Source organism: Carassius carassius, chromosome 9 (assembly GCF_963082965.1).
Source record: "Carassius carassius chromosome 9, fCarCar2.1, whole genome shotgun sequence".
Classification (NCBI taxonomy): domain Eukaryota; kingdom Metazoa; phylum Chordata; class Actinopteri; order Cypriniformes; family Cyprinidae; genus Carassius; species Carassius carassius.
In genome coordinates this window covers 16,647,844-16,670,072 of record NC_081763.1, presented here as the reverse complement: position 1 = coordinate 16,670,072, position 22,229 = coordinate 16,647,844, and the positions used below count along the sequence as shown (strand labels likewise).

The 22,229-nt window shown below is 38.4% G+C and overlaps 1 protein-coding gene across 4 annotated transcripts in view; it reads right to left on the bottom strand.

Moving 5' to 3' along the window:
- Positions 1–22,229, bottom strand: part of LOC132149086 (septin-9-like) — a 63,422-nt gene that overhangs the window by 15,419 nt on the left and 25,774 nt on the right. The window contains exons 1-2 of one of the 4 annotated variants that reach the window (XM_059558014.1): positions 15,985–16,057; positions 3,616–3,855 (exon numbers count right to left, since the gene is read on the bottom strand). In XM_059558014.1, coding sequence (XP_059413997.1) covers positions 3,616–3,855; positions 15,985–16,042 — 298 coding nt within the window. In that variant the 5' untranslated portion in view covers positions 16,043–16,057. Of the gene's footprint in view, positions 1–3,615; positions 3,856–9,415; positions 9,629–12,626; positions 12,758–15,984; positions 16,058–22,229 lie in introns of those variants that run through there. The other 3 variants (XM_059558016.1, XM_059558015.1, XM_059558013.1) reach the window with 3 other exon arrangements.

Genomic DNA, 22,229 nt, shown 5'->3' with positions numbered 1-22,229 from the left:
TTTTGCAAGTTGTATATTCAGTAGTGACACTATTTAGAGTATTTTAATACACCCCTTTAAAAAAAAAAGCGTGTGCTGGTTAGGTATTTTTTTGAAGCATGGAAGCTGGTTTGAGCTGCTCAGGACAACTCTTTTTTTTCAACAGGGCAGTGTTACATCTCCATCAGTGGAAGAATAATGTGCAAGCAAGAAACATTAACGCAACCGAACATCACCTGATGCTGAGATAATGTGAAAAGAATAAAGGCTAGACCCAGTATATATTGACACACTCACCCAGAAGTGTTACGTTGTAACAAATTGTCATTTACCGCAACTTGTTACAAGTTCAGGTAATAATTTTACCATTGTCATATTTGTTTAACTCCAGATGGCTTTTCAAAATGAATTTCAAATGGTGAAACATCTCCTCTGAGATACTTTGAAGCACAATTGAATTTATAAAGCTTCTCTTTGAACACAATATCTACAAAGCCCCATTGACTTGAGGGCAACAACAAAGCTGAATGTATTGACTGCATTAAAAATGTCAGAATATGCTAAACTCATATCTGGGAGCAGACTGCTATTTGACTTATGGGAAACTTGGAGACTCACAGCAGTTTAAGCCCAGAGGCTACAAAAAGGTCCTGACCTTTACAACAGAGTACAAACTACACAGACCAACAGACTCCAAGTCCTACCATATGTGTGTGCGACTCTCGTATAAGAGCACCCGAGGGCAGGAAAATGTGGACAGGCGAGCGTAGCACACCAAACAAATCCTGTAGGGAACATTTCCTCCGTTCCTGCAGTTTCATCCTGTTTATATCTTGCTTTCGCACAATTCCTCCTTTTCCTGTAATCTTGTCAAGTTTGCATTCACTGTCATGTAATGCTAGTTAATACATGCTAACGTTCCCAAACACACCCTTATGCTCTAAAATGTGCTGCCAAGGCAAAACCGAAATACACAAACAGAAGATGTACATAACCGTTAGTGTTTTAAATTCAAACATTCCATGTTCAAAATAAAAGTCCATTGCACTACATTAAAGGGAGAAAACAAATGATCTATCAATAGCTCTATGGTGCTTCGAGAGTGAGTTAAACAGATTTTTCTTGCTCCCTTTTTTCTTCCACCATTTCCACACCTGCCTCTACCGGGAAAGGGAGAGAGCTGTTCACCTGTGATGCATGTCCAGAGTAGCAGGCATGGAAAGCACCACCATACCTACCACAATGTAACCTCTGCAGTTCACTGAGCCAAGGAAGAAACTTGCACAGGCCAAATGTTATAGAGCCAGCATTTGGGGGAGTGAGCGCTGGATCAGAGCTGTTTTTGCTCTGCAGAATTCTTCACAACACTGATCTGCTTTAACATGCCTTTGATCTGCTCACTATCAAACAGGTTTTAGGCTGCTCTGAATAGAGAGGTGAAAAGCATCCAAGTGGCCAAAATGAGAACAGGTGAAGACTGTTATTGTCATATCTTCTCCTAATATCATTCCCACACACTTTGAGTGGATGATATTTAAAGCTGAAGTGTATTTATTTAGTTTTTAAGTGAGTATTTCATCAACTTCGGCCACTTTTATCAGGGATTTATTAAAAAATAAATATATAAATAAAAAAGATTTTATCTTTTTATTTTTTGTTAGATTAACATCACATTAAAACTGATGTTTTAATGTAAGTGATGTCATTATTATTTCATGCTTATAACTGGTTATTATGCACAAGTGTAAAAAAAAAACATTATTTATTTAAAAAAATTAAATACTGCTATAAAAAAATAGCAGTATTTATTGCGTGAATATCATATTGTTTTTAAAATATTTATTTATTTTAAAATATATTAGCAAATGTGTGAAAATAGTGTTTAATATTGTGTATATAGGGTATCTAAAATGTGAAATTAGCCCTAGAAAATTAAATAAATCAGCCATTTTATTAAATTAAATACAATACAATACAATAAATACAAAGCTTAATTTAAAGGGGTCGTTCACAACTGGCAAGACAAACTTTTACTAAAACTCGGCTGTCTATGCAGTAGAAAGGTAAAATAAATAAATAAATAAAATAAAATAAAAATAGTGCAACATGAATACAGAAAATGGGATGTGGCATTGCCTTTTGCCAAAAAGATAGGGAAACTTAAGCACCCATAATGCTCTGGGGCTTGATCCAACTGTCTGTGGGTGGGAATACAAAAATGTAACCTGTAGTTTTAACAAAAACCTTGAAGATGTCAAAAGTCTACTGGATGATGTGCTTTGCTGTCAAAACAGGTGACATTTACATGTACTACTGACACTGTAACAATACAAAGCTGTTTAAATTCAGCGAACTTGTCTTTTCAGATGGAAATGAGACTTTTGTGGGAATTTATATCACTCTTTTAAAAAAAAAAGGAAAGACTTAATGCTCCAAGGATGGGTCTACCAGAATGTCCAAACAAAGACAGATGGGAACGGGGTTTCAAGACCGTTTTGGAAGAATAGTTTAGAAAGCTAGTGGTGAAGTCAGTGGTGCAGAAACTACACACTTCAGCTTTCATTTGTTTAGCTGACATCGTTGTGGAACAGCGACTGATACTGTGTTGCTCCGTGAGACTCACAGCCTTTGAAGGATTTGGCAAAAAATGCACAAGCAAGGGAGTGAGGAAAACCTGGCAACTCTGTTTAAAAAATAGAGGAATGAAAAAAGTGGAAAAGAAGAATGGCTCTCACTGGAGAGCTGGATGGCCTTGAATTTGTGAAGCTACAGCCATCATGAATCCCCTTGGCTGGCCCAGTTGGGGAACACTCTGAGCCACATTCGGCTCCAGCCTTGCCCTGCCTCCCAGCCCACAGAAAACACAACAATAGCCTTTGCCATTTAATTGGGTAAGGCCCACATTCAGCCAACACCCCCTCCTGTTCCTCCTCCTTCCCGCATGCTTACCCCCTCTCTCGCTAGATGTACAGGGGGATTTGGGAGGGTGCTCCCAAGTTGGTAACCTGGCATAAAATCTGTGACTTAAGACTAGAAAAATAAAAATAAATATTCGAAAAACATTTCCTATATCATTTATCATTATCGTAAATCAATACAACATTTTATAACATTTAAAAATTTCTGTATATCAGTTTCTTTTTCTTTTTTCTGAATAACAGTCTCTGAAAAAAGCTGAGTTTTAAACATTTCCTTTAACAGGCAATAGCACCGTTTCCTCTTCACCTGTCTGTGCTTCCTGTTAGAGGCTTCCTGCCCCCTTCATAGACAACCATACTCAACTATTGATGCTTGGGACTTTTCACTTGATTTGACACCTCAAATCTGTTGTATTTTCATCTTTGCAGTCTAGGCTAAATCGTCACTACATCCCAACTAAGCTCATGAGGTAAAAACTAAACGAGTTAACGTTCACACATTAAGCAGAGAGAAAACAAGAGGTGTGAAGTCTTTTAGACCAAACTGTTATGCCCGTCACTTGACATTTCAATGTACTGTACTATTCTGAACCAGGGTTGAGGGCTTTGTATTTTTAAAGGCTTTATATTTTTTCCTGTTCAAATACAAATTGGACATATCCTGCTAAAAAAAAACTGTTCAAAATTCCAACCTAAGCAAGACCAATGCTCCACTTACCAACCACCATGATATTAAATTCAAAGCCAGCCTTCATGGTTTTGCGTCTCATCTGGTCCAACACTGCCTCAATGCCAACATATCCGAATAGATCTCTGCCCTTGATAATTCCTCGTGTGTCAGATTCACTGAGGCATGGCAGAGGCTGTTCTATCTCCACCTCCCTCTCCTCCATCACCTCCTTCTCCTCCTCCATCCGGACAGGTGGCTCCAGATCCAGGCCCTGCTCCTGCGCCGTGTCTGCCGAGAGAGAGAGACCCACAAGTGTTAACATACAGGAACCTCTCAGGAAGCGCTTAAACAATACTAAACAGGGAGGTTTTTCTTTAGAAAAATCTCTATCCCAAATGAGTCCCTGCAGTTTGTGTATGAAAGGCTTTGACAATATAATTCTGCATACCAAGGGGACCCTTCTGAAACCGAAAGAATTACAAACAAGACACTATGGAACTTGTGCAAGGTATTAAATGAATCTCATTTAATTGCGATAGGAAAACAAATGTGTGTAAAAATATATAATAATAATTATTAATATTATATTATTATGATTAAATCATTATTTAAATGATATAATATTATTATATGATATTGTGTATATAGTGTAGTCTTATTTATATTTTGTTACATTATTTATTCATTATTGTAGGATTTATTATTCATTTAATAGTACTTTTTATGTGCTTTTGTCATTTTTGTTGTTTTTTTATATTTCTTTATTATATAGCTTTATTTTTATTTCAGAACTGAGTTTTTAAATCTTTCATCTAATATTCTAATAACTTTATACATCTAATATATTTTAATTTAGCATTTTTTCAATTAACGTAAATATTTTAATACATTTAGTTAATGATAACAAAACTGTTTAAATTATTGTTTATTTTTATTTATTTATTTTTGTGTGTGAAAACGTTTGTAGAAGATTACTGGCTTGGCTTAGGAAGCAGAAAAAGCACTGGACCAGGTTAGGTTAGTTTCCTTCAAGCATTTTTACACTGAGATTCTATTTTGAAGACATTTATCTAGTGCTCAAGTTTCCTGACATTATGTGCTAGCGTAATGCACAATTCACCGCTGCAATTAATTTGAGGAAAAGATGTTCATTTTTTTGCCTGGGCTTGTTTATGAGCCAGAGAGCTGTTTGCTGTGAGCATGCTCAGAGCATGCAGCTGGAGATTAATACACATTATGATGACTGACAGGAGGCACATGTAGGTGAGGCACAGATCGATTCAGACGGGGAATTGAAATAATGAGGAAGAAGAATTGAGAACTGTGCATAATTGTGGTTCCATTCTAGGCTGAAATGAGACATTAGATTCATTTGTTAACGTTTGATATGTGGGTCAGGAAGAGGTTGATTTTATCTTAAGGTTTACTCTGCATTCACAAAATGGAAATGGATATGTAAAGTATCCCCAATGTGCAATGAACTGCATGCAGCATAGTGTCAGCAGTGGAAAAACAGCAATCCAGAGCAGAAATGGGATTGCTGCCGGAATGTCAGTTTGTTCGGCCCAATTGAGTTCACTCACGAGAGCGGCCAACACAGAGACAGCAGTTCACATGGCACTGGTTAACTACTGAGGCACGGACACCTGTCAGATGGCTCGGACGGAGGATGACCTATCTGACTTAGTGAGCACAGCAGCAGCAGGGGGTGGATAGTGCTACTGGACTAAAGGTTTTAATTTTTTTTTCTTCTAATCCCTGTACTGTAGTTTGTACCATTACCAACTTGAGACTGCTCCGTTTTATAAGAGGATTGGTCCCAATCTGCCTGATAACCTCTAAAGTTGTCCTGGTGGAGACAATACTCCAGTCACATTGTTCAAAACAAAGTCAAAATCACACTATGTCCACAAATACACATGATCGCTGCTCAGCGTTGGGCAAAATTCAGAATTTAAGAAATGACTTGCTCTTAAATTATTAATGTGAATATTAATAGAATTAGCCACACCCACATAATGTTGAATTAATCTTTTGTGACATGTACTTAAGTTTCTGTATTTTATTACTATACTTTTTTACAGTAAAATTGCATTTAGTATACACACGCAATTTTACTGGATCTATTGTACTTAGTTATGCCAATTTACTATATAACATACAGGATAGATAGATTGCTTCATATAAAAATATGTCATGCAGTTGCATCAAACAATGGTATAAAGCTATTTATTTTGTCATAAGCGTACAGCCCTAATATAAGAAGATCTAGTATATAAGAAGAGATCATCTCAAATATGAGAAGACGAGCTGTATTACCCTGCCAAGGCCAAGGAAGTGTGCATGTGTGCGTTCAAATCAGCTCATTTGTGTATGAAAACATGGGACTGTAAATGATTCCCTGGAAATGCCAAGTCTACTATCCTTTATTATGCAATGCTAATGGCAATGACTGTGAGCTGCACCCAACGTGACACTCTGATTCCTTCATATACATGAGTGTGTCACATTAACAGGTCAACGAAAAGTCATTCAATCAAATGCATAGTACACCAAAACAACACAATAAGTTTCAGTGTATAGACAAAAAAAAACACACACACAATATTGGCATTTTTTGGGATGAACTATCATTTCACAACAAGCTACACCATGCGTTGGTTGCAACTAATATGATTATCATAATCCACCTCAGGCACAAATTGACACTTTGTTAAGTTTCTTGGCATTAATATTTCTTAGAAGAAGAACATTGTGAAAGTGAAGATGTGTGGTTGCCAGAGGCTGCAAAGTTGTTATTCATCTCAACACAGTTTTCTCACGACTACAAAAGACTTTCTCATGCTGTGATATCGGCCTGGCCACAACCCTGAGACTTGCTGAGTCACACTGTCCACAATTATATCGGCTTAAGAATTGAAACATTATATGGCACATGCAGAAGCTGATTAATGTTCATTTTCAGTGAGACAAAGAACTATGTGTAGGACATCAGCATGCAGCCTGTGCTGCATTTGATCAGCTAAGACAAGACAACCTCCGTGAACTGATGATCCAGTCTGCTGGTCCAGATGACTTAATCAGCTATAAATATACCCTACATCCTCCAGCCACCAAAATGGAACTAATCCTGGGCTTCTTATTCCCTAACTGGCATTACATTCAAGCAATCCATTCAGCACCTGAAGATCTACGCTAGACTGCTTTGACTTGAGGTTAAGCCAGTGCATTTCTGGATTTAAACTTTGTGTAATTTCAAAACTATGTGTTGTCTCAATGTTTTGAAGTAAGAATTTTGTGAGAAGCTAAATTTATGCAAAAGGGAGAGAAGACAGCCAGACCGTGGATTGGCAGATTTTTTTATTTGATGCTGTCTGAAACCTGCCTGCACTCTAATAGAAGCTGACAATTAAAGCCATGTTCGGAGCTAGAGAGGGTAGACACAATGTCTTCCAAAGGCTTGAGAAAAGAAAACAGAGTAAGAGAAAAGGGCTAGAAAGTAGGAAAGAAGTTGAAACTTTTTAATAAAACCCTTGCATATTGTGTTTAAATAAAAGCAGATTTGTCCCCGGGTTTGCTCAGTGTCTGTTCTTACTCTTTAATAAAACTGTTCAAAGATGTGGCCCATCTTCAGTTGACATGAACAAGAAACACAGCGAGAAAACACAAATCACTCTTACTTCGTACAAAGCATCTCAGATATTATATAAAACAGTGTTTTTTAAACTTTTTGATATTCTTTTCCCTCATGACCCCACTAGTAAGGCTTAAATGTCAATACCACAAAACCATAAATATGTCATTATAACTCATATTTCACTGAAAAAAAAAAAAATTGAAATCTGTTTGATATTGGTTTGATAGGCAGAGTCAGAGACCTGGGCAAGCACAACTAGAAAAAATGTACATACTCCACTAACTCAATTTTGAAATATTGTTTAAGACATTGGTCTCAAACTCTGCACAGCTCTGCACAGCTTAGCTCCAACCCTAATCAAACACCTGATCCAGCTAATCAAGGTTTTCAGGATAAATAGAAACGTCCAAGCAGGTGTGATTTTTGAGCTGGTTGGAGTGAAACTCTGCAGAGCTGTGGCCCTCCAGGAATTGAGTTTGAGACCACTGGTTTAAGACTTATATATAAAGCAACAAAAAATTGTAAATATCAAGTTGATCTACAACTATATGTGTGGTGTAAACACACCAATGCCCAATGTGGCCATGAACAGACCTATGGCAGGAAACTGGCAAACAAACACACAAAAACACATCTACTTTTATAATGTGTCACATACGTTTTCCCCTGAGTCTCACAAAGACCCACAGGGCCATAAAAGTAAGAATGTAGAGCTAAACATGCACCCATTTTACACTTTTAGGGTGACCAAACGTGCCATTTTCCCGGGACACGTCCTGGCCAGGATTACTATATTGCATAAAATATTCAGGATTTGGCTTTGGTTTCCTGTTTTCATGCTTAATGAAGGTAATGATCGTTTGACCAATAACACGCGGACATTGTACGTAATCGACCAAACATGGTGTGTGAGAAGGTGGGATCTACAGAGAACGGTCAAAGCGATGCACATATGTGTACATATTAGTGTTGGACTTGAAGCAGCACTGAACATACTGATCGGTGTATGAAATCAAAGTACCGTGAGAGAGATTTAAAAGCACAACAAGCAGTCTGCTCTATAGAGCTTTCATGATACTTTGTCATACAACAATTGGTCTGCGCGGGCACAAACAAAGCCAAAACGTGAATATTTTGGGCAATATAGAAATCATGGCCAGGACATGTCCTGGGAAACTGGCACATTTGGTCACCCTATACACTTTAAAGATGTTCAGTTCTGTTGTGCTAATTGCTAAATGCTAACAACTGATCTACAGCTCAAAATAATGAATGTTGTATGCTATTGCTTTCTCTCATAACCTCTTCTCATATGGGAAATATCATCATAATATAAATGTAAATGGCTATAAACCACAGCAGTATCTCTTAAAAAATGCACTGCATTTGGCAGATAATGAAAGAAAACTATCAAAAAAGCATGTTAATATAAAGCATTGATAATGTCTGTAAAAAGTTTCCAAAGCCTGTGTTGTCTTTTATGTGGCTCTTTACAAATTTTGAACGGTTTTGCTTAATTTAACCACAACTTTCTTTAGCTAGCAATGGAGAACACCATTTACTGCCATGTATTAGCTGATAGCTAATTTCATGCCAATTACAAAGTTACACAGCAGTAATCTAATTAAAATGCTGGAAAACCTCAACACAAAATGCTACAATTAATCAGTCCCAGGAACATGTAAAACCAATTTTATCCATGCTAGTCAAAAATACCACAAAAATATCTTACATCTGAACCTCATCCTGGCACCATTTTGGACTCTGCACCAACTTCCGGTTTATTTTCGTCACAAATTAGTAAAACTTGAAAAGTACACTTCTAAAATGTTGCAGCACACAAGTGGAAATGACTCAAATGGTTTCATATGAAGGAGTGAGCATTTCATTATACTTGCTGCAATCGGCAAACATGCCTGTTGCATCTTGAAAAGGGGTAACCAATAACCATAACCAAGCTTCAAACATCAGAGCATGTCAACCCTCAATTCCTTCCTGCTTGAATATATATCCCAAATTACAAAAATAGAGCAAAACAAGCCAACTTTGAAGACATCATTTTAGAAAAGTGTCCTCTCGGGCAGCCATGAGACTCTCCCTTCCCCCTTTTGGCCCTGTTGAAGTGCTCCATTGCTCTTGGTTCCATTGTTATCAGAGGGGCAGTGAAGCTGAGACACACGCAAAGCCTATGGGATAAAAAAGGATTCTTACCTTCTCTCATTCACAAAGCTCAGTCCACACCACTCTCCCCACTGAAGACTCAGCGACCCACACCAGACAATCCGCAACAGTGATGTACCTCAAGACTTGTCCCTAAACTTTTGCTTTGTGCTCTGTGTAACTGCCCATGCACTTCTCCCCCTCTTTCAGTGTCTCTCTCCCTCACTATGGAGAAAGAGCGCAGGGGTAACGGCTAAAGCTGCTCACACTCATTCACATGCAGATCGCCAAGAAGCTTCCACTAATCCAAAAGAGGACTTCTCCCATCCACCCCTCCTCCTCCTCCCCATGCATCTCTCTACTGCTTTTCTCAAACTCATTTGCACATGAGTGGGGCTGCTGTCAGTCAGCCGGCCCAGGCTCCCTTGCTGACCACACAATGAGGAAAATACGTAATTGACCCATAAAATCAATTAGGAGAAATTTTTGTGCTTCTTTGAATAGTCGGCATCCACAGACTCACTCATCTGAGACAAAGAAAAGCAAATCACAGTCACTCGTTCAGTGCAAATTTCTGTGCTGGTAATAAGTGCTGCCAGTGAGGTCATGCTGGGCTGTTTGGGCTGTGGATTGCTGTTAAAAGACGTGGTAATGGTCAATCAGACGTGAGTGGTTTTTATACCGACAAAGAGCTTGTAGTTCACCACTTACAGAAAAGCAGCACTGGAGTTTAAGTGCATGGATACTAGGGCTGCACGATGTGTCGTTTAAGCATCGATATCGCGATGTACGAATCCACCATAGTCACATCGCAGGATGTGCGATGTAGGCTGTCATAGTTGATCCGTTATTCATTAACTGTACGGGCCAGCTGCTCCCCTGCCCTTGACGATTCGCGGATTAATTGCACAGCTTAACCATCATAGAGTGAAAGTTTATAATTGACAGGACTGAAAACCACATGCAAGTTTAACAGGGCAGAGAGGGAGCGCGAGAGAGACAGAGAGAGAGAGCGCACGAGAGAGACAGAGAGAGCGAGAGAGAGAGAGAGAGAGAGAGAGCGCGAGAGAGACAGAGAGAGAGAGAGCGCGCGAGAGAGACAGAGAGAGAGAGCGCGCGCGAGAGAGAGAGACAGAGAGAGAGAGAGCGCGCGAGCGAGACAGAGAGCGCGCGCGAGAGAGACAGAGAGAGAGAGAGAGAGAGAGAGAGAGAGAGAGAGCGCACGCGAGAGAGACAGAGAGAGAGAGAGAGCGCGCGCGAGAGAGACAGAGAGAGAGAGAGAGAGCGCGCGCGAGAGAGACAGAGAGAGAGAGAGAGAGAGAGCGCGCGAGAGACAGGGAGAGAGAGCGCGCGCGAGAGACAGAGAGAGAGAGCGCGCGCGAGAGACAGAGAGAGAGAGCGCGCGCGAGAGAGACAGACAGAGAGTACATTAGAAGTACCATCAATGTTTATAGAAATGTATATGGATTTATTTTGCATGTAATTTTTTTTTCTTATGAATATATATGTATTTTTGTTTTGTTTGTTTCTATTCTGCTATGTACAATGCTTTGGCAATAGCCTATGTACCTTTGTATGTCATGCCAATAAAGCAATATGAATTGAATTGAGAGAGAGAGCGAGAGAGAGAGAGACGTTTTCAAACAACACGAGCGCTGTCTTGCTCTCTCTCCCTCGCGCATATTAATCAATTGACACGATGGTGTCGATGTTTAAATCATTTAAAATGAGAATGTAAGTGTGCTCACCCCATTTTTGTTTGTAAGAAAAAATATCGCAGAAAAATAAAATATCGCAATGTCATTTTTTCCCAATATCGTGCAGCCCTAATGGATACATATTATTAGTGCACAGCAAGCCTGATATTACTAGGGAAAAACATTGTTATGTTTTCATTTGGACAGTTACAATTTTAGCTGCTCTACAAGACTATACAACTTCAAATGGAATTAACAAAAAGACCTGTGTGGATTTAAAGAGACAGTTTACTCAGAAATGAAAATTCTGTCATCATTTACTCACCCTTATGTTATTCAAAATCCGTATGAGTTTTTTCTTCTTTCGTGGAACATAAGACATTTAATAGAAGAAAAAAAAAAACTTAAGCAATCATAAAAGCGGTCCACATGATCCTTGTGGAATATGAAGTCTTCTAAATCCATACTATGGATTTAATAATGACCAGAATGAAAATTAGGCTGTCATTTATCTATAATCCAGTTGGTTGTTAACCATTGCAACCTGATCGTTGAGTCATTGGGATGAATTTGAGAAGAAAAGTATGCCTATATGAATCTTTTAGGCCAAATGTGAAAAAGAGGAAAACGACTCACTGACAAGATGATTCATTTATCCCCACTTCTCAAATCTAGGGCATATGGCAAGATTTTCTGTGTATAACTAAAATACTGGTCTTTTCCCTCACCAAACCTTCATATGGCTTGGCTTAGAGAACTTTTAAGATACTTTTATGGTGCTTTTTGTCTTTTTTTTTTTTTCCGCTTGACAGCCCCCATTCACTATCACTGTACTGATAAGATCAGCCAGAATATCTTAAAAAAAATCTTCAAGTTTTAATGAAGGAGGAGTCACACAGGTTTGAAACATTATTTTGAGTTAATAAAGACAGAATTTACATTTTGGGGTGAACTATCCCTTTAAGGACTCTTCTTCGGATCTGTTTAAACATGAGGAGGTGAAGCATCTCTGCACAGTTTCACAGAGGAAGTGTGTTTTTCTCACTCTCGAACTGTCATTCTGACTTATCACACAATCTAAGTGTTTAGTCTTTATGCTCTACATAAAATGAAGTCAACCTCATATAAATTAAAGTCAAGGAGACTGAATATACAGCCATGTAAGGATGGGCCTTTTTTTAAAACAGCCATGAGAGTGTGTGAAAAAAGTGCCTGTGAGTAAAAGAGAATGTGTGTGTGTGTATGCAGGTCAAGCCCATGCTGAGATGCCAAAAGGATGGTTTTATGTTTGAATCACAATAATGTTCCATAGGTTGACACTCAATAGATGGCTGATGTAACATAGTGAGGACCCAAAACTCACTCGCGCTTCCAATCAAAAGACACCAGCCAACAACTAAACCACAACATGTACCTACAGCACTCCCAGCTCAATACAACAGAGGAATATTGCAAACCACAACCCACTGCATTCAAATGACAGCTACGTAGCAGATTACACAAACCAGAAACATACCAGAAGAGAGATTGGTATAGTAAAATATTAACAGAAATCAGTCTTTTACCTTAGCAGATAAGTGGGACCCTGGAGCAATTGCCAGGCCCCATGTGCTGTCAAAAGTGTATTGAGAACAGCTCAGGATGTCAGTTACGAGAATGTGTAAGTCTAATGCGCGTGTGTGTGTGTGTGTGTGTGAGAGAGAGAGGGTGTGTCATAGCATAACCACAGACAGGACTCCGAGGGTGATGCATTTCCTTGCCTTTGGGCCTCTCTCTTCCTGGTTGTATTTTAACTAGTTTTTGCCACACAAAAGAAAAGCAGTTTCTCCAGCTCTGCTATCGCAGTGGTTACCTAAGTGTTTCTCAAGAGTGGGATGGATGTTTATCCATTCTCCTTATGTCATCAGCACAAGTGTCTCTGTTAAAATCCCACCCTTGAGATACAAGGAAAGGTCTTTCACAATCCCAGACAGGTAAAGTAGAAAAATGGAAATGCAATCCTTGAATAGAATACAATCTGCTGGGATGCATGAATGGACATCCGGTACGAAGAGAAGTCATGGAAGAGATTTCTAGAAATGCCAAATTCTCATCCTACAGCGTCTAACCACACACACACATATGCTTGTGCCTGCAGCATAGGTGATCTCACAGCGCATCTCTGCTGTTTTGGGAATTCTCTCTTCATCGCTGACAGGAAAAAGCATTTTGATTAATGTGGCAATAGGAAAATGACCTTTGCATGCAGCGAGAGCTGTCTATTTTACATTCAATATTTAATCATTTGATAAAGCATAGAACAAGCCCAATGACAGCAATTCATCACTTTCATCTAAAAGCCTTTTGCAAACCTCCGAGCCACATGCAGGCTCTGTATGCTCCACTGCGTCTACAGCTAATTAACTGACTGAGGTTTGTTAATGGAGTTTCCTACAAAGTGCTCTGCTCTCCACTGCCACAACGTTCTGGTCATTCCAGGTCATTATCTGATGACTAATACATCTTGAAAACACTCTGGAAAACTTTGTATGATAAGATACACTTGCAATAATTCTGACAAGGACTGATATGAACATACACCATTTTTTGCAGTTGTCCTACTTACTGGGATAGTTCACCTAAAATCATTTACCCATCCTCATGTTGTTCCAAACCTGTATGACTTTCATTCCTCTGTGAAATAAAAGTTTTTTTTGAAGATATTTAGTTTTTTTTTTTTTTTTTGACCATATAATGGAAGTTAATGGGGTCTAAAACAACACTATGGACAAGGTTCAGGTTAGGTACAACATGATGGTGAGTATTTAATAACAGTTTGAATTTTTGGATGAAATAAATATTTAATTTCATAAAACATTTGGCGGTACAAACATTGAGGTTATCTAAACAGAGGCGTTGATTTCTACGGATGTTGATACGGTTGAGTAAAAAGGCGAGAGAGGAAGAGGAAGAGAGAGGGAGGAAGTATGCGTTTGCTGTGACACAAGGGACAGTGAATTGCCACTAAATGTCTCTATTACCGCTCCTCTTTAATTAAAAGCACATGTATGCACAGACGCTGTCAGTTCATTTATACTGTTGCCAGGGTAACCCCCCCAAAGAGACTGGAAGTATCAGGTTACATCACACACCGTGAGAAAGCTGCAGGTTCTTTACTCCAGCTTTGCTTGCCTGGGATTCAAGGGGTTAATTCATTTAAACCATCTTAACCTCATCCTAATCCAAGCACACTTAAAAGGACATGGCAGACGGAAGAGAAGGATTCCTGAAGTCTGACCCCATCTTCTGGTGCGTTCTCAGTGTCTTCCACACATGGTGGGAAGGACAGGTGAGGACCGAGCGGGAGGACATCTGTTAAAGCGTCTTCTAAACTGAGCTGATGCACAGCTGGAGTTTCTGCTGACAATTGCCAGAAGAGAAGAGTATTACAGACAACAAGATTCTACCAAATGTGAACTAGGCCCTTAAAAATTTACATCGGTTCTAAGGGCATTTTGTGCAATTAAAACGGATTTCTGCATTTGATACTTTCCTTGATACTACACAGTGCATATAGTGCATATTTACTGTAATGTTATGTATTATATATAGATGTGTTAGCTGAGTCATGATAACTACTAATCTAAACAACAAAACAACCTCCAACTCACAGTTCCAATAATGGGCCTACCAGAGCCCTTAATAATCTGACATGTATTTCTTACTAACTATAAATCAACTGACTAACCAACAAACTAAAATAAACTAATTGCTAAGTACAAACCAACTAACTAAATATCAAACTGATTAACCAACTAAACCAACTTTAAATCAATAATCAATAAGGGGACTGAACAGATTAACTGGACAGGATTACTAAACTACACTCATTTGTTGAAATCATGGATTGGTCAGACATCTTAATAATCTAGTTTACTTACCTAAGTACCATAGACAGTAAAAGAAATGGACAAAGCGACCCCATTGGATTCAACTGAGACAAGTGAAGTCAATTAGAAGCACACACTTCCTGGGGGTCGGGCGTACTACGCAGACTCAAACTGAGCTTGATGACGTAGATGTCACGTGAGCAACCTGTAAATCTTCTAATCGCTGTGCCAAGAGAAATCTGAATCACCCACCGAATCTTCCAGAGAAGGCGAGCATGAACAGGAGCACATTTTGGTAAGTATTCTGATTAATTATCTCCCTTGACTTCATGCCTCCACGTCCCCCTGATAGCCTCATAGACAGTAAAAGATTGCCTGCGAGCTTCTCCTCCTGTCCATATGGTAATTTCTCTACTGTGCGACAGAGAGTTGCAGGTTATGACACAATCGTTAGCCTATTTTTTTACAAAAACTGCTTCTACGCGACCATAACGTAAGATACAAGGTAATGGAGCCTTTTATACATTTTCGTGTTTTTTTTTTAAATAATTAATGGACAAATGGAGACTTTAAACGCCATAGATGTAAAGTTATTCACTGTAAAAGTGAAGCCAAAATGAATGGGAGTCAATGGAATGCTAACAGCAGGTGGGGGTCCGCTAGCCAATGGCGGCGCCCAGGGGTGCTTCAAAAAAAATATGAAACCCTGCCCCCCTGCTAAATACCAACAAATCAACTCTCTAACCAAACATCTGACTGACTAACTAAACAACAAACAAACCTACCGATTACCTCACTAAATACTACCAGTCGGTTTGCATTCCAATCATTTAGCAGTCGAAGTAATTTTCTATAAAAGTAAAGCAAGTAAAAGAGTTAAACATCAGGTGTTTCAGTGGACTGAATGGAGGCTGTCATTGTTCGACAGTCACCAGTTAATCTGAAGGGGTCAGTATACAATATACACCTCCACATCATACTGCTTTGAGGGAAACAAATGCTTCGTAGTAACAGCTCGTGATTAGGCCTAATAAGGACGACAAAGTCAACTTACCATCAGCAGTGCACAAAGAGCCGAGTGGTGTCTTGCCCTGACAGCTGCTGCTCTTCATAGGGCAAAATTTCCAAAAGTAGCAAAAACTATTACATACAGTATAAGCACACCGACACACACAGCACACTTCTTTTTTTTTTACTTTCTATTTTGCCTTCTACGCATTAACCGTTCACTGGTGGATCCTTGCCAAGAGGATGTATTTAGAAGAAAAACACAAAAATGATCAGCATTCACTTTCATATTCTCTCCCTCTGTGTTTGGGTTATGGCCTTTAAAATATTAGATGTGCTATCATCTTTCAGTCATTATAAACATACTTATCAATAAACATAAGGTGACTTTATAATTATTACTTCCAACTATGGACTTCCTGCTCTCTAGAGTAAGTTCATCTAATTCACTCCATAAAATAATAGCTGCCTCTTAAGCACTGGTTTAAGATGGCAGACATTGTTGGTATCACAAGGGCTGTGCATGTTTTCACAACACATGTGGCTCTACTGAGTCTCGTTTCATTTTCAGGGAAGGATGCACTTGTTCTTAGCGAGGGATGACACTTCCAGGAAGCCTTGTCTGTCCAAGAGGAAATCACCTTCCCCCTCTCCCCCTCATCCGGGCTGGTGAAAATGTGGATCCAAGGCTTAGAACTTTGACCTTTTACACTAGATCTACAACACAATGGATTCATGGACGAAACATTTGCATTGTGATTTGACGTGCTTTTGAATTATTTTGAATCATCAAGATTTTTTTTATAACACATACAGCAAATTAATAGGACATTTTTGTTTCCAAATCAGTAGCCTAACATAGGCAGTTTTATTTTACAAGGAGCAGGTTGCCTCATGAGGGTGGACATGTTGAAATCACATGACCAAATCCTACTCCTACTCCGTTATTGCATACTTACACTTATTAATCACTAGCACTTAAAAAAAAAAAAAAACTTTAATAATTCCATCCACAAATAAGTGATATTTTGTATAAATATCTAGAAAATCTACAAATGTGGAGTTGGTCTCAAAAGTGGAAGTATCACACACGTTCTTCTTTTACTATTAGTCTTCACAGAAAATCTGAAAGCAAGGGGCAGGAACGTGTTTTTATGAGTTTTATTTTTGTTAACTAATACGATTACAAAAATTCAGTAACTGAAATATAGCTAATAAAAAAAAAAATGACATGAAAAGTAATATATATATATATATATATATATATATATATATATATATATATATATATATATATATATATATATATATATAATTTTAACCAAAAATAAATGAAACATTTTAGTTTGACAATGAAATATAAATAATATAAATACACACATCTTGCTATGTCAAATCTTTTCAAAACCTTGGATTTTCTTTACATTTTTCTGAAGAACAACTAAAACTCTCCATAGCAAACTACTTGCAAATATGGACCTCACTATATTCCAGTTGTGTTTTGAATGGTCTCGTTAGCTAACATGGTGTCAAATATTGTTTTACTAACATGCCAACTCCAAGAAGGCCTCTGCCAGGAATGTGGAGTCCCATCGTAGCGAGTGTCAACACGTAAACACCCAACAGGTCGGGACGAGAGACTCAGCAGTTCGCTTAGTTCAGAGCTGAAGGAAAACATTCAGATGGAGACTGCACCACTCCTGCCCAGAGCAGAGGCTGGTTAAATAAAACTTTATTTCAGTGCTTAAGATGTAAACTGAGTGGAAAATTATTTTTCTAAAATCCACAAATTCCCCATACTATAGTTCATAACGTTGCAGAGAAAAACATGAAATGTGACATTCATTTTGATCAGCTCAGCATGAAAATAACTTTTCTAAAGCATTTCAGTCCTTGGTAGTGCAACTGAAGCAAACAATCAACACTGGGTAGCAAAGACACTGTCAAAAGATTTCCAGGATAAAGTTTTGGACAGACACAAGTAAGGAGATGGATACAAAGAAAATACAAAATGTAAAAGGCTTTATCAATGCCTAGAAGCACAGAAGTCTAATATTAGGTAGTGGAAGGTATTTGGTACAACACAGACCCAAATCACACTGAAAATCTGTGGAATGACTTGAAGACTGCAGTCCACCACACTCATCATCAAATTTACCAGAACTTGAGCAGTTCTGCACAGAAGAGTGGGCAAATATTGCAAAGTCTAGATGTGAAAAGTTAGTGGAGACCGATCCCAAAAGGCTAAAAATTTAATTAAAGCAAAAGGTGTTTTAACTGGGGTGGTGTTAGCGCAGTGGATAAGACGCATGCCTGTGGTGTGGGAGACCCGGGTTCGAATCCACTGTGAACCGCCAGTGTGTCCCTGAGCAAGACACTTAACCCCTAGTTGCTCCAGAGGCGTGCGACCTCTGACATATATAGCAATTGTAAGTCGCTTTGGATAAAAGCGTCAGCTAAATGAATAAATGTAAATGTAATGTAAATGTAACATTATCAGGGTTATAACTCAGTGATTCTGTTTTTTTTTTTTTTTAATTTTAGGCATGTTGGTGTCCTGTCTTTCACTTGGACAATATAAGCTACACTGAGTAAATACAACTGGATAAAACAAAAACTGTGTCCGTCTTCATTTCAGGCTGCAAAGCAACAAATCGTGATTATTTTAAAGGTAGTTGATTCTTTTCTATAACCACTGAAATATAAAATAATATATAATTTGGTGTAGTATAATTACACATACACAAGTCTGCATTCCACACCATCACTTCAGAGATAGTAAGTCAAATAAGCAATCAATCATATGCAAGAACCAAAATGTACCCAGATAATATGAAGAAGAACAGAGCTAGAGTTCCCTAGTACCCTAAGGTATTCGGCCTTTCCTTTCCACCCTCATGTATTCGGACTTTCCTTTCCACCCTCATCCCCTCTTTTGACCCCCATTAGTGAAACAAGGTCTCATTTGTACCCTTAATCTGTGCTAATGTGTAAGTTAACCCACTCATTTGCAGGGGGACATAGATGAAGGGAACAGCATTCCAGAGTAGCTGCTTTGCCAGATCCGCATTTCACAATCCTACCCTTATCCCATGATGTGGAGTGGGGTTTGGGTAGGGGTCACTAGAGATCGGGCATCTATAAGGGATCAAAGAAGATTTGATCAACATGGTGCTTAACAGCACACATGAGCTCCTGTTCGTTTCGACCCAGACTCATGAGAAGCACAGCCGAGTTGGTATGTAGAGTATCCACTCATGGCCTGATAAAAATCGTGCGCTCTTTTTGCTCCAGGCACTCTGGAATAATTGACTCTTAATTATTGTTTTTATGGGATAAGAGGCTTGTTTAAAGTGAAATAAGAACAAATCAGCATCTTTCAGTATGCCGTTTAAATTCCTGCAAAAAATAAAAAATAAAAAAGAGAGAGTTCTCTCAAAGCGACATGCATGAAGAGCTGATTACAGCTTTTTGAAAGCGTATTAGCATCACACTGAAAGAATGTGAGAAAGAATGTTTTCACTCCAATGAGTAAATGAATATTTTAGAATAAAGGATTAGTTGGGCTAATCTGATTTGAGAACGTTGCTACCCCCTAGTGGTTGATCTGATAACTGCTAGATCAAACAAAGGCAGGCACTGCAGTTTCATGGAAGGAAGACCCATTTGCCAGAATAAAAAAAGAAAAAGAAAAAAAAGCAGTGGATGAAAAGGCAATATGAGAATTCCATCCATCAAACTACCAGTCTTTTCTTTAAAGCTGCAGTAATTATCCAAAGTGATGTAAGTCAATCTCATTGAGTCTATCATAAGAGAATGTGGTTGCTGCTGTTGTATAAGGAAGGGAAGAGCATGAATGAAATAAGAGAGAGAGAATTTCACAGACTTTTCAGCTGTATGTCATAGTCATACTTTCACAGTATGCTTTTTTTTCTATAATTTCTCTTTTCCGTGGCACTCCTTCACATTGAAATAAATATGTAAGCTGTACATTTGGTAAACTGGGTAGGAAGGTGGGTTAAGGTAAGGATGGGTCAAGAGTGTAATTATAAATGTAATTACAGATGTAATTAAATGCAGGTATTTTTAAAAATATAAGTACAATGTAAAAACATGTACACAATAAGTACATTGTACCACATTATTAATTAAAATGTAAGTACATAGTAGTTACTTAATATAAAGTTGGACTGGCTGTAAAAAAAATATGTATACATTTTTTTAACCTTTGACATACAGTTTTGAAAATAATAATTATGTTTTAAGATGCAAGGAAAAGATGTTATTAATGTTTACATGTTAAGTACTTAACTTGAACCTTTTAGTGTTAGTAGAAAATTGTATAAATTAACACAAAGAATAAACAAACACAAAACATAACTTTTTAAAAATATTTATCCTTTTCATTATCCAATACATCCTTATTCGTCACTGATGCTATATATACAAATCTCCAAATGTACACACAAGCTCACTCGCATACATTTCTACAAACACGTACACACCGAACCCCAAAAATAAACCACTGTGGAGCACAGCAGTATCCATTTCCCATTTTTCCTCTCCTCTAGAAAGGTTAGAGACATTTAGAAAGCAGAATTTGGGCACCCCCGGCTACGCTGTTTGATCCTGACACGTTGAAAGAGGGTGTGATTTGTCCTGTAGTCGAGAGCACATCTGCTGTCTGACCTATATTTCCTGAGCTTTACGCAACTGATTGGAAAGACCACAGGGAAACGTGATGAGCAGGCAGCATCATGCTCCCACAGCCAACATATCAGTGAGCCTGTGTGTGCTTGCGTCAAAATGTATGCCTGTGTGTGTGCGCGTGGCGGAACAGGGGAGTTCATGTATGCTAATGCATGTCTTTCCTTCCAGGTCGGCCAGAAAAATCATTAAAATAAGCCGCTGTCTTTCCAGAAGCCATAACTCTGGGTCTTTTGTATCAGCCTTGCCACTATTACAAGTCCAGCCTTGCACTGTTTCCCCGGGGTTTGTTTGTTGGTGGAGCTGAGACAAATTGTCATGCCTACAGGCGCTAAACTGTACTATGGGAATACTGATGGTCCTGGTCTTTAGACAGAGTACTGCTTTCAGATCAGACACCATATCAGGTATCCTGCAGGAAAAATCTTAACCAAACTCTGCTTCTAATAACCTGTCTGCTGCACACGGTTAATTACTCCATCACAGTTGAACACTACAGCACTGAGTCAACAAGACCGGCAGAAAAATGACTGAAATTCTCCTGGGATCAGAGTCCAGCTATTGAAGCATGGCGCTAGGTGTGGCAAGGACCTGGATGGGGGGCCCTAGGCGTTCTTTCTAGCTGTTCCAGGGGGTCTGGGCCTGAACGGACTTAATCTTCCCAATTCATGTCTCCCCAGAAACTGGCAAACTGCTTTCCACACAGATGTACGGATATAAACCTGTTTTCTCAGGATCTCAGCAATTGGATGGTGCCATTTTATTAGCATGCGATAAGTGTTTGTGCAAGGCAGTGCACTGTTGTACGGGTTGAAAGGTTAGAATGGTGGAAAGGATTTGTGCAAATAAGTGGCGTGCATACATGCAAACTGACAAGACACATAAAGCCTTTAAATGTTTTGAAAAATTGTAAAAAGCAGCAAAGTTTAAAGGTTTATACACTGCTGTTCAAAAGTTTAGGGTCGGTAAGATTTTGTAAGATGTTTTGAAAGTGGTCTCTTAAGGTCTTGTGCATTTATTTGAGCAAAAATAACAGTAGAACAGTAAAACTGTGAAAAATTCTTACAATTTAAAATATCTTTTCTATTTGATAATGTTTTAAACTGGCATTCATGTGAGGGCAAAGCTGAATTTTCAACAGTTATTATACTTCAGAAATCATCCTAATATGCTGCTCTGGTGCTCAAGAAATATTTCTGATTGTTACAATCATCAATGCTGAAAACTGCTGTTACTTAATGTTTTAGGGGAAACTGTGCTAATTGTTCAGGATTCTTTGATGAACAGGAAGGACGGAATCATTTATTTAAATTAAATTAAAATCAGCATTAATTTGATCTTTTGTAACATTATAAATGTTACTTTATGGTCACTTTCATTGAATTTTATGCATCCTAACTGACAATTAGCAGCTTTATGAGCTTTATCTTAAAAAAATTGAATAAAATAAAATACTTGATCCCCTAACTTTGAACGATAGTGTGTGTCTTATAGAAAGATTGGTAGAATAACACAATTTCCCATGATGCATTCTGAATTTTATGTGTTGATTTTCAGTCCAGTAAATTATTCTTCCTACCATTC